This window comes from Spermophilus citellus, assembly GCF_964194105.1.
Source record: "Spermophilus citellus genome assembly, chromosome: 2".
Lineage (NCBI taxonomy): Eukaryota > Metazoa > Chordata > Mammalia > Rodentia > Sciuridae > Spermophilus > Spermophilus citellus.
This window is the reverse complement of record NC_138183.1, coordinates 77,192,271-77,212,533: the sequence shown is the minus strand read 5'-3', so window position 1 is coordinate 77,212,533 and position 20,263 is coordinate 77,192,271. Positions and strand designations below refer to the sequence as shown.

General features: G+C 38.0%; 1 protein-coding gene across 1 annotated transcript in view; it reads right to left on the bottom strand.

Annotated features, from left to right (window-relative positions):
- The window catches only part of OSTF1 (osteoclast stimulating factor 1), a 54,065-nt gene that overhangs the window by 9,250 nt on the left and 24,552 nt on the right, over positions 1-20,263 (bottom strand). The window contains exons 2-6 of the mRNA XM_081278788.1: positions 18,408-18,454; positions 8,219-8,269; positions 4,769-4,832; positions 2,942-2,995; positions 38-145 (exon numbers count right to left, since the gene is read on the bottom strand). Coding sequence (XP_081134914.1) covers positions 38-145; positions 2,942-2,995; positions 4,769-4,832; positions 8,219-8,269; positions 18,408-18,454 — 324 coding nt within the window. The remainder of the gene's footprint in view (positions 1-37; positions 146-2,941; positions 2,996-4,768; positions 4,833-8,218; positions 8,270-18,407; positions 18,455-20,263) is intronic.

Sequence of the window (20,263 nt, the reverse complement as noted above, 5' to 3'; positions counted from 1 at the left end):
CAGAGATTCATTTTTAATAGCAAACAAAACATATTACCTTTATGGCCACCATGACAAGCCCAGTATAAGGCGGTGCTTCCAGCCTTGTCTAAGCCATTAACACCCACTCGGTTGTCCAAACACTCTCTCAACCAGCTCAAGTTGCCTGAAAGAATTTTACATTTATAAAAACACAAGAAAAGGACTAATCAGCAAGTCTCCAATTAAGACCTATCCACTAATACATTTAGTATGGCACACTTGGACTTCCAGTTTGTTAATGGAAAGCATTATCATCAAGTTTTAACGGTAGGTTGATGGAAAGAGTTGCCTAAATAGCTCTACTTAGGTATTTCTACTCTTAAAAAAATCATGTGTGTGTGTGTGTGTGTGTGTGTGTATTTCTTTCCTTTGCAAAATTCTGGAACTTGGAAGAAAAAAGTTAAACCTCAATACAAAGAAAAACTATTCATATTCACATTAAAAATGCATTTCAGGACAGGCATTGTGGCACATGCCTATAATACCCACTGCTCTGAAAGCTGAGACAGGAGGACCTCAAGTTCAAAGCCAGCCTGAGCAATTGAGCAAGGCCCTAAACAACTTAGCAAGCACCCTGTCTCAAAATAAAAAATAAAAAGGAATGCGGACGTGACTCAGTGGTTAAGCACCCCTGGGTTCAATCCCCTGGTACCCTCCCTCCCCCAACAACAACAAAAAAAATACAACTTAGTTCTTATTAGAGAAGAAACACTAAATAACCTACTCAAGGGGCTGGGGATGTGGCTCAAGTGGTAGCGCGCTCGCCTGGCATGCGTGCGGCCCGGGTTCGATCCTCAGCCCACATACAAAAAAAGATGTTGTGCCCACCGAAAACTAAAAAAAATAAAGATTAAAAAATTCTCTCTCTCTCTCTGTCTCTCACTCTCTCTTTAAAAAAAAAAAAAAGTTAAATAACCTACTCAAAGTTACTGCTCTTATTTGCTAAAGTATAACTATCAATTTAAAATCTTCAGGCTAATGCCCTAAGTATCTAATTTACCAAGATTTTTAAAAATGTCAGTTTAGTAATTCTAAACCAATAATTTCCTTTTGCACATTCATATTTCAAAAAGATATAAAACAAAACAAAATGGAGCTTACTGAGGCTTTACCAAAATACCCTATGATTTACAGAAGGGTTTTTCAACATCAGTGCTATTGCCATTTGGGACTGGAGAATTCTTTGTAATGCCTTTGATTTAGCAACATTCTCAACCTCTATGCTAAAAAAAAAAAAAAAAAAAAAAAAAAAAAAAAAAAAAAGCCAGTAGCATCCCTCCAGTCATGACAGTACAATGTCTCCAGATATTGCCAAATGTCCCCAGGGTTTGCAGGGAAGAACTATGCGAGCTAAGAATCACTGATAGGAGAAAGCCCAAGACAAGGCTCATCACTGTTTGGCCATGGCTCTTCCCCAGACTAATCCCTGTGGCTCACTTCCTTCCTTTCCAAACCTTTTTACGTCAATATTCTCCCCCAGAACACCTCCACATGCCTGCCCTCTACGTGTGCACTCTGGCCACTACATTGTGTTTAAACACATTTCTATTGCTGTACTTATCACACTGTATTTTAACAAGCAGCCATACATCTCTCTCCTCTGCTTGACTCTGAGCCTTACAGGCCATAGACCTATCATTCCATATGCCTATTACCACCCAGAGCACAGGAAGGTAATACACTCAACAGTGTTTGTTGGCTGACACTTTTTTATCTTAATTTATTACATATGACAGCAGAATGTATTACAATTCATATTACATATATAGAACACAATTTTTCATATCTCTGGTTGTACTCAGAGTCACACCATTTGTGTCTTCATACATGTACTTAGGGTAATGATGTCCATCTCATTCCATTGTCTTTCCTACCCCCACACTCCGCTCCCAACCCTTCCCTCCCTTTTGCCCTATCTAGAGTTTGTCTAACCCTCCCATGCCCCCTCCAACCCCATTATGAATCAGCATCCTTAAATCAGAGAAAACATTCCGCATTTGGTTTTTTGGGATTGGCTAACTTCACTTGGCATGATATTCTCCAACTCCATCAATTTACCTGAAAATGCCATGATTTTATTCTCTTTTATTGCTGAGTAATATTCCTTGTGTATATATACCATATTTTATTTATCCATTCATTTACTGAAGGGCATCTAGGTTGGTTCCACAGTTTAGCTAATGTGCTGCTATAAACACTGATGTGGCTGTGTCTCTGTAGTATGCTGTTTTTAAGTCCTTTGGGTATAGACTGAGGAGTGGGATAGCTGGGTCAAATGGTGGTTCCATTACCAGTTTTCCAAGGATTCTCAATATGCTTTCCATATTGGCTGCACCAATTTGCAGTTCCACCAGCAATGTGTGAGTGTGCCTTTTTCCCCACATCCTCACCAACACTCATTGTTGTTTGTATTCTTGATAGCTGCCATTCTGACTGGAGTAAGATGATATCATAGAGTAGTTTTGATTTGCATTTCTCTAATTGCTAGAGATGTTGAACATTTTTTCATATATTTGTTGACTGACTGTATATCATCTTCCAAGAAGTGTCTGTTCAGTCCCTTGGCCCATTTATTGATAGGGTTATTTGTTTTTTTGGTATTAAGACTTTTGAGTTCTTTATATATCCTAGAGATTCGTGCTCTATCTGATGTGCTTTTGGTAAAAATTTGCTTGTTGGCTGACATATTTTAATTATACTCATACTTACCCTTCTAGGGTGATAAAAGTCAGCCTCTGAGGGAGGCAAGGATTTAACTGGAAAGGTGTGTGAGAGAATACTCTGTAACGGTAGAAATGTTCTAGATTTTCATCTGGGTGTGGGTTCCATAGATGTATTTGGAAAAACTCATCAATCTGTGTAATTAAAATCCATGTATTTTACTGTACTGCACCCCTCAATCAAAAACAATCACACCTACCTCTTTTTGCAGCTTCATGCAGTGGATTGTCAATGGACTCTGCCTGCTCAGCCACTAGATTGAAAATAAAAAGTGCAAGCCCAATGTTGAGAGTGCCCAAGTGATTTGCTGAAGCTGCTTATGTCCCACAGTCCCCCAGCTTTATGAATGACAGAGCCTCAGACAATACAGCTTCCCTTACTTTTATGTGGATAAAAAAAAAAACAAATATCAAATTGATAGTGCCTGCTTTAAAAAAAAAGCTGAATTATGTGTTAAATAAAACCAAGCCAAGCAATAAGGCAATAACACAGCAATTAACTGGAAATATAAATTAAAACCAAACAGATTCCTGACTCAAATACCAGTGTACTCAAGTATTTCATAAACTTAGTCACAAAAATGCAAAAGAAAGCATCTGATGTTCACTTTTTTCTTTCTGTAAAATACCCTACTTTGAAGATACCGGAAAGCAATTCTAATTCCCTGTGTGTGCAAGTAGGAGAGGGTGGGGGAAATATTTCATAATCAACAGACCTACCTGCCTCTAGGAAGGTGTGTTCACTGGGTCCTAGAATGAGCTGCAATGCCTACAAGAAGGTTATGACTTAAGGGCAACTTTAGGACCACTTCTCCTGCCATGGGACTGTAGCAGGACACTGCTTTGGCTATGGGGAACCCAAGTGGCAGAAGGACATTTTCTACCCTCAGTGTCTATGATCAAGGCTGGAAATGGAGTATACAGGAAAGGTACATCTGGTATTTCAAAGGCTTCAAGGAGAAGAAACATTTGAAGTGTTTTTTTTTTTTTTTTTTTTTTGGTGGTGCTGGGGATTGAACCCAGGGCTTTGTGCATGTAAGACAAGCATTCCACCAACTGAGCTATATCCCCAGCCCTGAAGTGTTATTTTGTTTTTTTTTTTTTAGGACAAAGAAGAGTACCACCCTTAGACCAGGGCATACAGGGCCCCTATGCAGGACCACAAGCCTTAGCCTTCATCCCCATGGCCTCAGAGTTTTGAAGGACCTCCCTGGACATTTTCTAAGTCATTCTCCAGTGTTTGGAACTGGTGCCCAATGCCAGCCAGCTCTAAGGATTCACATCATGCTACAGTCCAAAGGGATTTCAGAAATGATCTGAATCCAACCCTTTCATTATATAGATAGAGAAACTTAATCCCAAAGGTAGCAATTAGATGTCTGAACTAAAGTACCCTGTTATTGAGAAGTGGAACACAAAGGATTAAAACCCAGGATCCTCATTTCCAATCCTGTGCTCTTTTGCTGATTTCCACTGAAGTGTTTTTGTCTGTTTTGTCCTTCTTCCAACTAGAGGCAGCTTCATGACAGGAGCCACACCCAGTGCTTGGGTTCCCCAAACTGCCATGATGAGCATTTAATGAATGAACATCGCTGCCCCAAACAGGGTGTTCTTCATAACAAACAAAAGAGCTAGTCCAAGAAACAATCTGTGAGATTTAATTTAAGAGCATGAAAAGAATTGCATTAAGAGCTGAATAAAATAAAACCATAAGAGTTTCCTTGGAAACCTTGTTGTTTTTTTTTTTTTTCAAGAATGCTAAAATATGTTCTCTTAAGCCAAGGTACATCTGGTGTTCATGGCCACTTTACTAATAAGAGGCTTATAGAGTGGAAATTGTCCTACTCTAGCAAATGACTCCACTGAATTCTCAGCCATAGTCTATGACCATACCACCCTGAACACACCTGATCTTCTCTGAATTCTCAGCCACTTCTCTGAATTCTGCAAGCCCAAAGTTCCCTAGAACCAGATAATTAAGAAGAAATATAGTGTAGCTAAAGTAAAGCCACTTGGGCAACACTTACCATAGTTGCTTGGAATTAGCCCAGTCCTGCCTTTGCAGGTTCCTTTCCACCAGTTGGTATCACTCTGGTGAAAGAAGAATTAAATTAAGTGGCACCAAATCCAGTCTGCATTTAGTCACTTTTTTGGGGGGGAAGGAACAGGGTTCCAAGGATTAAACCCAGGGGCACTTAACCATTGAGCCACATCCCCAGCCCTTTTTTATTTTGAGACAGGTTCTCATTAAGTTGCTGAGTCTGGCTTTGCACTTGGGATCCTCCCTGCTTCAGCTGGGATTATAAGCATGTGCCACTGTGCCTGGCTGCATTTAGTCATTTTTAAACCCATTTGGTACACAGGGTGCACCTGTACTATGAAATGTACATCAGCCCTGACCACACTAATCAAGCTTCCTCACACCCTAGCTATGGGATTCCATTTCCCTTATCACTATATTACAAGTACACAGCATCCACCTGTAACCTCAATTACACCTCAACATAGAGCGTCAAAAATCAAGCAAATCAGAGATAATATGAAAGACAAGGGGGAAATTTTATTAAACTAGCTACAGTATTTTTTTGTCCAATTTTAATTTGTCTTATCTTTGAGATACTTATATTTTTTTAAAGATCTCTTTATTTTACTTTCATTTTTGGAGGAAATGTGTGTTGGCAGTGCTGGAAATTAAACTCAAAACCTCCTGTGTTCTAGGCAAGGGCACTACTACTGAAATACATACAGAAAAGATGCAAACCAATGCAAAAGTATAAAGAACAATATAATAAACCATTTCCCAACTGCATGAATCATTTCTTCTTGGTCAACACTGCTTCATATATGCCCCACATCCCCAATCTCCTCTCTGGGGTCATTTTGAAATAATTTCCAGGCATCAAATTATTTAATATGTAAATATTTCAATATTTATAATATTTCAATATTTCAAGTCAATAAGGATTTGTTTGAAAGACAAATACCATTATCACAGCTTAAAACTGTTTTCAAAAATAGTTCCTTAGTATATCAAATATCCCAGTTGCACCATAATTTGGATCCCAAATAAAAACCATACAATGTAAGTGATTTGCCTTCTACAAATCTAGAGGTACCCACTTACATTCCTTTTTTACCTTTTGCAATATATTTATTGAAGAAGTCAATTTGTTCTGTAGAATTTCAAACAGTCTGTACTTTGCCTGTTGTACACCTTTATACCATTAAACACACTCCTCTGTTCCCTGTATTGCTGTAAACAGTAATTAGTTCTAGGGCCTTAATTAGACTGAGCTTGAATTTTTTGGCAAGGTTATTTCATAGGTAGTAGTGATTTCTTGTATCAGGAAACTTATAATGTATGGTCATCTCTGTTCCTGTAATGTTGGTTGCTATCGATAATCATAGTCGAGATCCATTATTTCATACAGGTTGCAAAATGGGGACATTCTATCTTTTTTTTTTCATTTCAATAACTAGCATATCTCTTTAAAAAGAAACCTTCCCTCATCAACTCTCAGGATACCAGAGATAATATTCATAGAGAAAGAGTAAAATCAATGCTGATTCTTTCTCCTTTTTACTTCAGTTGTCAAAATAAAAAGCTGGTTCCCTAGCAATGTCACACTAACCAATGTTTGTTTGTTCTGATTAACATTAGGAACTCATAAATTCAAGCATAGTCAATGTGTTTCGATCCTTGGGAATTGTTGCCTGAAGTGATACTCAAGCTTTCTTGTCTTGGGACAGTGGAAGCTTCTATAAGTTAGTTCCCGAGTTCTTATAACGTGGCCCTAGTAGTCTTTGGGAGCTTCTTGTTTTCTAATATCAAGGAATTCTGTTTTTACCTAAAACCTTTGCTGCCCCTGACCTGATATCAGCCATTTCTTAAAGGAGCCTATTCCTTTTAATGGAAAACAACCTATTATTGGCTTGTGCATTTTTTTCTCTGCCCTTTCAAAGAACAAAGCGAGGAGTGCTATTTTGTTTGAGTTAGAGAAAATACAACATATCTCCAATTCAAATGAAGGACTGCTGTTTCTACCTAACTTCCCTGATCTCACCTCTGTGTATCCTCCTGCTGTGCTGCAAATCCTGGTGATCAGCATCACTGACCTGATGAGTCACTGGCTCTCAACCACAAACACTCAGCAATCTCAGAATTAGCAATGCCAACTCACTACCCAACTCAATCTATGTAATGCTTTAAATAATCAATAAAAAAAAAACATTAAAAAGAACTATAAAGAAAGTGAACCTCTCAATTTAACATTTAAAAATATAATATGTTCTAAATAGTTTAAAAAAACTATGAATAACATCTTGAGCAGTGTGATTGAAAATCTGATTTGAAAGCTATTATTTGGTATGTGATCAAAAGTACTTGTTTATTAAAGTACTGCTTGTATTTATTTAAAATTTTAAGTGAAGAGCTATGATAAGTTGCCTGTTAGAGTCCTCATAGCTGTGAAAAAACTTCAATTTACATGTTATTCTATCAATTGACATAATCCTTACCAATTACAATTCACTATATTTAGTCTTGAAATTTGCAAATTGTTTTGTATTTGTAATTTAGTAATATAGACCATCATAACATTTTATATCATTTTATATCACTATTTGATATATTCTGTTTAATTTTCAAAATATCTGTTTTCCTTAATATATATGCTATTTCTGTGGTGAAAAAAAAAAATCACGGGTAAAAACAGTTTACTTTTTTAGCTTCCCTTTCTCAGTTCTTTCGGTCCTTTGTATATATTCTACCAGGAATGTTCAGAGAAACTGTTAAAGTTGCTTGGAATACATCCTCTCTGTGCGGTTATGGCAATTACTAGGGTATAATTAAGGTCATTGGATTCACTCTGTTTTTAGTTTTTAGGAATAGCTTTTTACTGCTTGATTTTATAACTCTATAAGAGCTTACACAATTCCAAAATCAAACCTTCAAAACAAAGTACAGTTTTCTTAAATTCTCTTTTCTATGTTCCTTCTACCCTATTTTCTTTCCTCCATATAGACAAAACTAATTTTTAGATTTTATGACTCAACCTTTCACTTTTTATTTTAAACTGAGAAAAACAGAGGTGTATATATATATATATATATATATATATATATATATATATATATTCTCTAAGATAAATGAGGGCATACCATATGCATTTTATTACATTTTTGTTTTTCACTTCACTTACTCCATAAGAGCAGATACAGATATTTTTCATTCCTTCATATGGCTGCATAATATTCCATTTGTGGATATACCAAAGTCTATTCAACTATTGTCCTAATGATGAACAAAAGGGCTACTTTCAATCTTATGCTTCTATAAATTGTGCCAAAATCAACAGACTTATGCATACATATTTTGCTTACATATACAATTAAATAATTTACAATGTTATGGCAACAGTGTTATGTTTTATATCTTTAGTACACGAATAGAATTATAAAATGTTAGCTGGGCTTACCATGTCAGTGATGTAGATAATGTCGCCTTCCTCAAAGTATAATTCATCTGGCTAAAAGAAAAACAAAAAGTTTGATTCCATATGTTTTATTATAAATTAGGATATAATGATTTATTTAATCATCCTGATTTCTAAAGTATCCTAATACACACTGTGGGTTTTTTAAATACTTAAATCAATACAGAAACCATATTACATAAATTTATAGATAAACTAACACATGAATAAAAAGCTGAATTTTTCCTGATAAATTTCAAGGATTTTATATACCTAATAAACAGGCATTCTTCACACACACGCACAGAGCTTACATTTTTCCACGACACATCAAAATGGAATATTAACAAAATGTCTTTCTTATAGAATCCCAAAAGGTGATATATTTTTTTCTTAAAAGGTTGAATGACTAGAATTAACACCATGAAAAGTACCAACATCTACTATTTGTGTATTTTGAGAAAAATCATCATCCTAACTATCAGGTTCAGACAGAATGAACTTTCTATGTGTGAGAATATTTAATACATAACTTACCATCAATAAGGCTAAAGAGCCAAAAGTTAAGAAGCAGTTAGAGAGTCTAGAGGCATAAGCAGCTTTTAAGGGTTACCTAATTACATAGTCCATAAGTGCTCTGGCCTGTACCAGTGAAACATCCTACAATCTCTCTGAATAGAGCTAGCACTTTAATTAAACATCTTTTTCCCATCATAGATAACATCATGACTTTCTGAGTAAATAGGACAATGCCTACTGAGAGTGAATTTCAGATACTGGGAGATGTTTACATTGTCAGGCTGAGTGAAAAATGTAGGGCACAACATTTCACATGGGATAAGATCACAATTACGCATGAAATACACATAGAAAAATTTCCATATTCCCTATCATGGGCATATATTACTTTGATAATATTGATGTGGAAAACATCTTTAAAAAAAGACTTTATTATTTCTGATTATAGTTAGGATTCCATGCAAATAAATACTATAACAGTGAAACAAATTATTCCATCCATTCATTTTTCCATTTGTTTACCTCCTCTCGGTACCAGACTGGGACAAGTACATATGATTCTGCATTCATAATTTGTTTCATTTAAAAGCTGATCCATATTGTTATTATTGTAACTATTTGTCCCTAAATATAAATGAAGGCTATATCAATCACATCATGCTTTAACCAACCACAATACATGACTATATAGATGCAAGCTGCATTCAATTATAAAAAGTAAAGGATGATTAGTGATACCCTCCCCAAATGGCCAGATTCTTTTAAAAGGTAACTTTCTAATTCATTTGCAATATCGACACTTTGATTCACAGAGACTAGACTTACATGTAGTATAAGCTATGCAAAATTAGCTAAACCTACAATGTTGAGAGCCATTTGTGAACTGTGTTTGGACCAAACCCACATCACAGCCAGTAAATAGGAAAATCTGGTATCTGGGACTTCCAGAGGCAATCCTTCTGGTTGAGACTGCCCAGAGACATGTGAGTTCCTATTCAGTTCTGCCAAAAGCTCCCACACACCACCAGAAATGGGGTGACCTGCTGCAGCCACATAGCCACAAAGCCTCCCGGAAATGGGTGTGGCTTCCCAAGATGCCAATCAACATGTTGACAGCAAGACACCATGAAGCAAGACTCCATCCACTGAAACCTTATCCCTGCCTTTGATGCTCTCCCTTAAATAAAGAATAGGAGCCATTTTTAACTGTTCTGTTCCAGCTCCTACTAGGACTGGAAGAATGTACCATGCACTCTGCTTTAAAAACTAATTCTGACTTTGCCCCTTATTTCTTCACTAATTACTTCACACTTTTCCTCAGGTGTCTCATCCCCTCCTGAGGAAGAATCACCCTGTCAAGGTGCTGGCCACCTCACCATATCAAGATGTATTTTTATTTGAAATAAATGCTTAGGAGAGAAGAGATTAAAGATTTTCTCTAATCTATGCCTAAAGTAATTTAATGATTTGCTGCAAGCTGGCTCACTCTCAAGAGGCCAGCAGGAGAACATGCTCATGCCACAGCACTCCAGCGGGGTGCAGTGGCCACCCCAGAACAGTAAGGCTGGCCCCACACTGACAATTTTAACATGACTTGACTATCTCTCCTTTGCAAGGCACTAAGTAATAGGATGGAAGAATGAAAAAAAGTAGAGTGGTATAAGAAAAACTAGGATTAACATGAACCGTAGCTTTTTTCTAGGGTCATTCAGCACTCCTTGAGGTTCTATAAGAGTTCAATACCTTGAAGAGATTTTGCCCATCTTACAACTGTTTTGGGTCATTCTCATTCTGTACCTGCCCACTAATGTCTTACAATGAATCTCCTCTTTAATGCTTTCAGAGAAAATAGGAGTTATCCTTCCCGACCATTGTAGCCTTTTTTTTTTTTTTTTTTTTTTTACTGAAAAGGTCAAGCCTACCTAAACTTCCAATTTTATTTTATTTTTGGAACCAGGGATTGAACCCAGGAGCACTTAACCACTGAACCACATCCCCAGCCGATTTTATTTTTTTTATTTTGGGACAGGGTCTTGCTAAGTTGCTGAGACTGGCTTTGAACTTGCAATCCTCCTGCCTCAGCCTTACAAGCCACTGGGATTATACGTATGTGCCATGGCACCTGGCTAAATTTCCATTTTTAATGTGATCTTTCATCCTTGAAACAAAAAGACATTACACATATGTGCATAACACATGTACATACAAAATCCCTATAATTAGTCTTTCTATAAAATACACGGGGAGAATAGGAAGTAATTACCTCGTGTGGACAGGGTTTTGTTTTGGGTGATTAAAATGTACTAGAAACTAGATGAGGCGGTGGTTGAAGAACATTGTGACTGAATTAAACACAACTGAATTGTTCATTTAAAGTGGTTGATTTTATGTTACATGAATTTTACCTCAATTTTAAAAAAAATAAAGTAAAAAACTCGATTCAGACTTTGTGTGTCATCTTAAGTAATTCTTGTCCTTCATAGTTTGGTAAAGTGCATCATTTGGAAAATTCTGCTAAGTCCAGTCATTTCGATACTTCTCAGTGCTGATTTAGTTTTTAAGTTAGTGGCTGCTGTTCAATAGTGGCGTCTGCCACAAGCCACCCATTAGGTCAGAATGGTTTTTCAACTGAGGCAACAACAGGCGGTCGATTTCTGTCAGGGAGAAAAAGGTCTAGCTATTTTTTTCATTCTGAGAAATGACAATAGACAGTTTACTTTCTTTTAATCAATAGCTCCAAACTCAATATCAGTGCCTGCAAAATATCTTCTTACAAAGAAACTAGGGGTGGTTTTTTTCCTAAAGTGGCTAAGGAGGTGGTCTACCAAAGTCTTCAGACTGTTGGGGGCAGTAGAGACAACAAAGTAATTTTGCGATTTTAAAAATCAGATTTTACCTGCAATCTTTACATTTTCCATTAAGAAACTATGAGCAGAACAACTGATGTAAACTGTTCGATGAGGACCTACTATTAAATTCCTGGCTACGTATTCATGGAACAGAAATGGGAAAAGAGTGACACAATGAATGAAGTAAGGGCATCTCTATTTCCAGCATGTTCTTTGGTTTTTAACCACATTCCTCTTTCCTCTCTCCTTGAAAAACCACAAGGTATCAGAGCAAGGCAGCTGCTGGACAAAGTGGGTAATGTATTCACATTCCTGCTCTATGTATTCTTAGAAACATGTGATTCCCAAAGCATTAATTTTGTTGGTTTATGCAAATATATGCTGTATGGAAAGTTTAGAAGACTTGTGAGATACTTTTGAAATGGTTCAAATCTGACAACCCAAAGCCTCCAAAATTAATAAAAAGAAAAAAACAAGTTTTTTATAAAAGATTTTATTTAATATATTGTAGCATTTATTATGCACCAGGCACAGGTCTGGGCATTTACATTTACTAATTATTAACAATTATTAACTAATTTAATTTTTATCAATAATACAATAATATAATGTATTAAATAGACTATAAAATGTTGCTTTTCTTGTTGTTATAGATGAGAAGCTTTCCCAAGGGCATAAAGCAGGTACATGGGAAACCCTGACCTTGAGCTACTGCATCAGGCTGTGTGGGGTCCCAGTTCTTTACAATCCATGCTATTTCTCAGACAGAAGCATCATGCAGCCATTACTGGACATTATGGTGTCATGACCAGGTTAAAACTGGTGGCCTTGGAATATAAACTGTCATTACTCACTTCCCACCCCCTGATAATGTAGTGCAACAAAACCAACAGTAGCACCTTTTACTTGCAAAGCATACTTGACCTCATTTGCTCCTCAAAACAACCCCAGGCATGGCTGGGTCAAAGGTATAATCTTTATTTCACAACCAGTCCCAGAGAAGTTAAAAGAATTTGCTACAAATAAGAATGAGGAGCATGGCAGGCTCTATCTTATGTTTAGAGTTGGATTCTAGAACTGCTTTGGAGGTAGATGAGCTATAAACCTGCTCAGCAAACCTTTACTACAGAGCAAGATTTCGGCTCCCCTTCAGAAATCAATGCTCCTCCGGCACACAATGCTGTTCTGCCCCAGTCTTCATACTGGTCTATCCAGTCCCAGCAGTTCTCTGTGTGACACTTTACTGGACCAGGTGCTTAGAGAGAAGAACCAAATGGGGCTGGGTGACTCCAGGACTACTCCGCCTTTATGCAAGACACATGAGAAATGGGCTGGCAGCAAAAACCAGGAGCCACAGTGGCCTCAGGTTCTACCTGTTCCTTGGGCATTGCTGTCACTATCTCCTGAGGGTGGAACAGTCAATAAAAACAGGACCCAGGCCTCCCCAGCATATTGCATATGTTGACAGACATCCCTAGGTATCCAGATCAGCTCTTTAGTTGTGTGGTCACAATGACTTTAAAGAGGCCAGGTCTACTTAGGATGTGCCATGGTATACCTGTCCCTGTAGAAAAGATACCTGCTACACGGGGCATAAAAACCAAGAGAAATTCTCATTCAGGAACAAATGCAAATAAACCCAGTTCTCAGATTAAATTCAAAATTTAACAACAGGCACAGCATGAATGCTTAACCAGTCAGGAAGGCCTGTGGGAGCCAGGGGCTGCCTATTCCACCAGATGTGACCCCTTCAATATATGGATGGAGGGGAGGGGAGGGAAAGAGGAGAGGACTGTGAGGGCAACAGGGCTTGAGTGGTCATTAGTGACCACAGCCTAGGTCCTCAGGACCAGACATAATTAAAATTTTATATTCAGAGCAACACCTTAAATATAGAATTAAAAAAAAAAACAACCTTAATGCATTAGTGTGTATTTTCTTCTGTGCATTCAAAAATAACTGTTTTGGAGTTTTTTTGTTTTGTTTTGTTTTGTAAGCACAGGAGAAACTCCATTCTGGGGCAGAATTGTAGGTAAATTATTCAATGTATCACTGAATCAAAAATATTTGTTAAATATCTGTTAATATAACCACTACTACTCCTTTAAATAGTACCAATTACTCCTTAACTAGTAACAGCAGCATCATATGTAATCTCTCTTAATTCTTACTGAACCCTATGTGATTATTATTATTCTCACTTTATAGGTGCAAGTGTAGGGATAGAGAGGTTAGGTAATTTGCTAAGCTCACACAGCTGCTAAGTAGGCAGAGCAAATCCTAAAGCCTTGGGTTCTTCTGCTTCCATGAATATTGTGGCAGCAAGTAGGACTGAAAGTATAGACAGAGTTCAGAGGTAGAAGAGACATCCCACTGCTAGCTGCAGCTGTCAAAGAAGAGTTATGGAAGAGGAAGTAGCTCACATGAGCTTAAAAGAGGCAAGACCATGGGTCCAGAACGGGTCAAGACTCAGATTCTTTCTTTTTTCTTTTTTTGGTACTGGGCATTGAATCCAGGGGCACTTAACCACTGAGCCACACCCCCAGCCCTTTTTCATATTTTATTTAAAAAGACAGGGTCTCGCTGAGTTGCTTAGGACCTTGCTAAATTGCTGATCCTCCTGGCTTAGTGTCAGGAGCCACTGGGATTACAGGCATGTGCCACCACATTTGGCCAGACATGGGTTCTACTGTGAGTCAAATCCTGCCTGTATGGTCCACTAGAGGAAGGGACAGAGCCCAGCTGGGCTGGAAAGGGGCTGGACTACAGAAGACCATATCTTTAGTCAAATAAAGATGTAAAGCCAGTGGTGGGATCAAAACCACATTTTAGGAACATCAATCCGGCGAGAATGAAGCTGGAATGGAGAAACTGGAGTGCATGTGATAAAAGTGAGTCCACGCACCAGGTCAAGAAGAACCAAAGAGGGCGGAGAAGTCAGGGAGACAGACAAAGATGATGTCAACTAAGGACACAGGAAGGAGAACACGTCCCACTCCAGAGCCAAGGGCCACTGCAGAGTATGGTTCACTCATGGTGGGGTCCAGGAAGGTAGCTGATGGCCACCCACCCTTCCCCATGCTTATCCTCCTCTGGGCACATGCAACCTGGGAACCAACTGATAAGGACAGTCAGAGGCACGGAATGTCAGCCTGTGAGCAGGGGTTAAAGACGGCCACCTTCTGGGCCTCGTACTTCCATACCTGTTATGGCTTTTTGTGTCCCCACCCAAAAAACTCTTATGTTGAAATCCTATCCCCTACTATCTCAGATATGATTATATTCAGAGATAAGGTCATTAACGAGATAATTAAGTTAACAGGTAGTCTTTAGGGTCAGTCCCCATCCAATATGACTGGAGTTCTTATTAAAAGAGGAGACAGGGACACAGACCCACACAGGAAAGGGATCATGTGAAGATAGAAGGAGAAAATGGCCATCTACAAGCCAACGAGACAGGCCTCAGAAGAAATCAACCAAGCTGTTACCTTGATTTTAGATTTCTGGACTTGCTCTTGGAATTCTGAGAAAATAAATTTCTGTTGTTTAAGCTATTCAGTCGAGATGCTCTGTGATGGCAGGCTTATTAGCAAACTAAAACATTCCCTGTTCCCTCCCTCACCAACATGGAAACCCCTTGGGGAGAATAAAACGCCCACCCACCCTTCCTTATTTCAGAAACATTTTGTTTAGGAAGTCTTTTGAATATGCATGCACCCCATATCAGCCACACTGACTGCTATGACTCACTGGTGCCCACCAGGTGCTGGGCTTTGAATATTACCTCATACCATGATCCCAAGAGCAGTCCACTGCAGAATGGCAAGTAGAATTCCCATTTTCAAATGAGGATATGATGGCAGAGAGGTTAAGCCAATTCACACAGTGAGTAAACAACAGATTCTGGACTTGCAGGCAGGCTCTGGACCTACAGCAGTGAATCAGTGCCCAGAGCCACTTATTCTGTGCAACTTTCTGAGGAGCCTGGTTCCAGGGAGAGCCAGGTCTAGGGCAAACCCAGATGAAGATGGCAGCGAGCTGGCTTGCACACAGAGGGAAGTCAACAGCATGTAAGAAAGAAGAATCATCAAGAGCAGGTTTCCTTTCTTGGTTTCTTTCTCCTTTGCCTCCTAACTATCTGAACCCCCTGCTTCACTATTAATCACTGCTGTATCAGAAGCTTCCAACCTCCTAGATGTCTTTCCACTCCTCTGCTAGAGGGATTCTTCGAAAACTTCACTATCTCACCACTCCCAGACTCAGACCCTTTCAACTGCTTCCTATCTCACCCACAGCAAAGTCCAACTGAGACCTACAAGGCCCTCTACCCTAGTCCTCATTTTGTCCCCCTGCACACATACCTACTTCCCTCTCTCATAGGCATGATTTTCCAGGCCACACTGTCTTCTCTGCTGTTCTAGAATCCATCAAAGATGCTACTGGAACTTGCTGTTCTGTCTGCTCCCTCCATTCCTTCAGGTCTCTGTTCACAGGTCACCTTTATAGAATGGTCATCCCTGGATACCCTCTTTTCACTTCTCTGCCCCTTCCCTCCTTTCTCCATGACACAGAGCCCTGACAATCACATTCATTTGTGGGCCTATTGCCTGACTCTCCCACCAGGATGCAAGTTGTTTTGAGTCCTTTCTGTTGTGGTCACACTATCCTCAAGGCCTGGATCAGCGTCTGGTACATTGCAGGGGCTCACTGAACCATGTATGTGTGAACTTAGGAATGGATAACAGAAACTCTAACAATGGAAAATATATCCAACAGAGAAAAAACTGCTCTGGGAGCACAGTTCAGACTTTGAGGACCTGCAAATCAACCCAGGGACTTTAGCTTGCACACTGTGGAACAGCAATAGGAAGTGACCATTCATCCATTCCTATGAGTCACTTATGTCTATCAAAAAAAAAAAAAAAAAAGGCAGACCAGATGGACCAGAGGAAATGCCTAAATGAAATCACCTTAAGTTTTTTTTTGTCACTTAACATATACTTAATAAAAAAATGTTAATTTCATTACATTATCCTTTCCATGTAGCTTGATTATCTGTTAAGAGATAGCACATTTCTCTTTTCAAAGTTTCTCTTGGTAATTGTTTCATATTGTATTAAAACAACAATGACAAAAGATAAAACAACAAGATATTTTAAAGAGAAAGTGTCAGTTTTGGGGCTGGAGATGTGGCTCAGCGGTAGCGCGCTCGCCTAGCATGCGTGCAGCCCGGGTTCGATCCTCAGCACCACATACAAAGATGTTGTGTCCGCCGATAACTAAAAAAAATAAAATATTAAAATTCTCTCTCCTCTCTCTCTCTCTCTCTCTCTAAATTCTCTCTCCTCTCTCTCTCTCTCTCTCCTTCTCCCTCTCTCTTTAAAAAAAAAAAAAAAAAAAAAGAAAGTGTCAGTTTTAAATGCATGGATGAGAAAATACACAAATAAAAATAGCCTATTCTTAACATGTCCTGGACAAAACTGTAAGGTTTGCACTTAAGGCTAAAGAATAGTGAAGCTTCATTTAATTTAAATTTAAACTCATTAAATTCATTTAAATTAGTTTAATTCAGTTCAACAAGGTGTTCATACCCTTAATATGTAGGTATTCATAATGAGAAATAGCTACAAAGAGTTAATTATTAGCAAGTTAAATTATTTATAAAATACTCTGATTCATTTCCAAATTATCCTGAGTGGGTAATAACCTAAATGGTGTTTAAACTCATATTAAAGTTTCCACCTAAGAAAGTTAAATTGTGTGGCAAGCATACTACTTGCAAGTCAAAACACAAATTTCCATAGAGCTCTTTTAAGAGACCTAGAGAACCACATGCTCCAGCATAGCTGGACCCTGAGAACTCAACTACATACCCTCCATTCAGATTACCACCAACAAGAACATGGCTTTATTATTCCACCATGTTCTTTAGTTTGACTTTACTATCTATGCCAGGAGACTCTTGACCAAGCAGATTGCTTTGTAAAATCAAATCCAGGCTGATCTACCTTCAATAGAACTCATCAATAGTTGGTACCCTAGGATTCTTTTGTTTTTAAAAGAAAATGTTTTTATTTTATTCTGAAATAGCCATAACTACTTATAATGGTATTAGTGTGCTCACCTTGGGTTTTTTAATTAATTTTTTATTTATATATGACAGCAGAATGCATTATAATTAATATTACACATGTAGAGCAAAATTTTTTCATATCTCTGGTTGTATACAAAGTATATTCACACCAATTCATGCCTTCATTCATGTAGTTTGGATAATGTCCATCACATTCCACCATCATTTCTAATCTCATGCTCTCTCCCTTCCCCTCTCACCCCTCTGCCCTATCTAGAGTTCGTCTATTCTTCCCATGATCCCCCTCCCTTCCACACTATGAATCAGCCTCCTTATATCAGAGAAAACATTCGGCACTTGGTTTTTTGGGATTGGCTAACTTCACTTAGCATTATCTTCTCCAATTCCATCCATTTACCTGCAAATGCCATGATATTATTCTCTCTTATTGCTGAGTAATATTCCATTGTGTATATATGCCACATTGTTTTTATCCATTCATCTATTGAAGGGCATCTAAGTTGGCTTCAAAGTTCAGCTATTGTGAATTGTGCTGCTATAAACATTGATGTGGCTGTGTCCCTGTAGTATGCTGTTTTTAAGTCCTTCTCAGAAGATGACATACAATCAATCAACAAATACATGAACAAAAGTCCATCATCACTAGCATAGACAAGTGCAAATCAAAACTACTCTAAGATTTCAACTTAGGTTTTTATATCAACTTTAAGGTTAGAAACTGAATACTTACAGTTCTGGGTTCAAATGTATACAGAGCTCTGAAGACTTTAACTTGCCCTAAAAGAAAAAAAAAAGATAACATGTGATCAGTTCTTTCATTTCTAAATTTTCTGTAAGTAGCAGAATCTATTATGTTCTTCAGAAACTAATCTCTAGGGTATATAAAGAACTCAAAAAGCTAAACACTAAAAAAACAAATAACCCAATCAACAAATGGGCCAAGGACCTGAACAGATACTTCTCAGAAGAGGATATACAATCAATCAACAAATATATGAAAAAATGTTCATCATCTCTAGCAATCAGAGAAATGCCAATCAAAACTACTCTAAGATATCATCCCACTCCAGTCAGAATGGCAGCTATTATGAAGACAAACAACTGTAAGTGTTGGTGAGGATGTGGGGGGAAAAGGCACACTCATACATTGCTGGTGGGACTGCAAACTGGTGCAGCCAATTTGGAAAGCAGTATGGAGATTGCTTGGAAAACTGGGTATGGAACCACCATTTGACCCAGCTAAAAACTGGGTATGGAACCACCATTTGACCCAGCTACTCCTCTTCTCGGACTATACCCAAAGGACTTAAAATCAGCATACTATGGGCTGGGGATGTGGCTCAAGCAGTAGCGCGCTCGCCTGGCATGCATGTGGCCTGGGTTCGATACTCAGCACCACATACAAACAAAGATGTTGTGTCCGCCGAAAACTAAAAAATAAATACTAAAATTCTCTCTCTCTCTCTCTCAAAACAACAACAACAACAAAAAAAAAAACAGCATACTACAGGGACACAGCTACATCAATGTTATAGCAGCACAATTCACAATAGCTAAACTGTGGAGCCAACCTAGATGTCCTTCAGTGGATGAATGGATAAAAAAAAATGTGGCATATATACACAATGGAATTTTACTCAGCATTAAAAAAGAAGAAAACCATGGTATTTGCAGGTAAATGGATGGCTTTGGAGAAGATAATGCTAAGTGAAGTCAGCCAATCCCCAAAAAACAAATACCGAATGTTTTCTCTGATAGGGAGGTTGACTCATAGTGGGGTAGAGAGGAAGAGCATGGGAGGAATAGATGAATTCAAGATAGGGAAGAGGGGTGGGAGGGAAAGGAAGCGGGTAGGGGAGTAACAAGGATGGTGAAATGTGATGGTCATTATTATACAAAGTACATGTATGAAGACTTGAACTGGATGTCGACATACTTTATATACAAACAGAAATACAAAAAGCATGGTATTTATGTGTATTAAGAATTGTAACGCAAAATAAATAAGTAAATAAATAATGTTACCTTAGATCAGAGAGAGGGAAGTGAAAGGAGGGGAAGGCAGTGGATGTGGGGATAAGAAAGACAGTAGAATAAAACAGACATTATTACTGTATGTATGTATGTGACTGTATGACCAATGTGATTCTACAATATGTATACTCAGAAAAATGAGAAATTATATCCCATCTATGTATGATACATCAAAGTATATTAGTGCATTCTACTGTCATATATAACTAATTAAAACAAATTTTTAAAAAAGAAAAAAAGTAAATGAGAGGAAAGTTATTTCTAATTAAGTAGCTTTTCCACATAGAAAGGATTTTTTAAATATTTGTTAAATGAATACAAGAATAAACGCCCACCTCTGGGGGATGGCTTTGCTTCTTCCTACCAGCTGGAGCTACATGATTGCTGGTGCTTAGTTTCTGGCCTCTACAGAGTCAGTCCTCCCAACCCTAAGATCTAAGTTTAGAAAGAAAAGTGAGTGAACATCTTAATATAAAAAAACATTTAGTGGGAACATCTACACTGGCTCAATATTTTTTTTTATTTTAATTAGGTATATATGACAGCAGAATG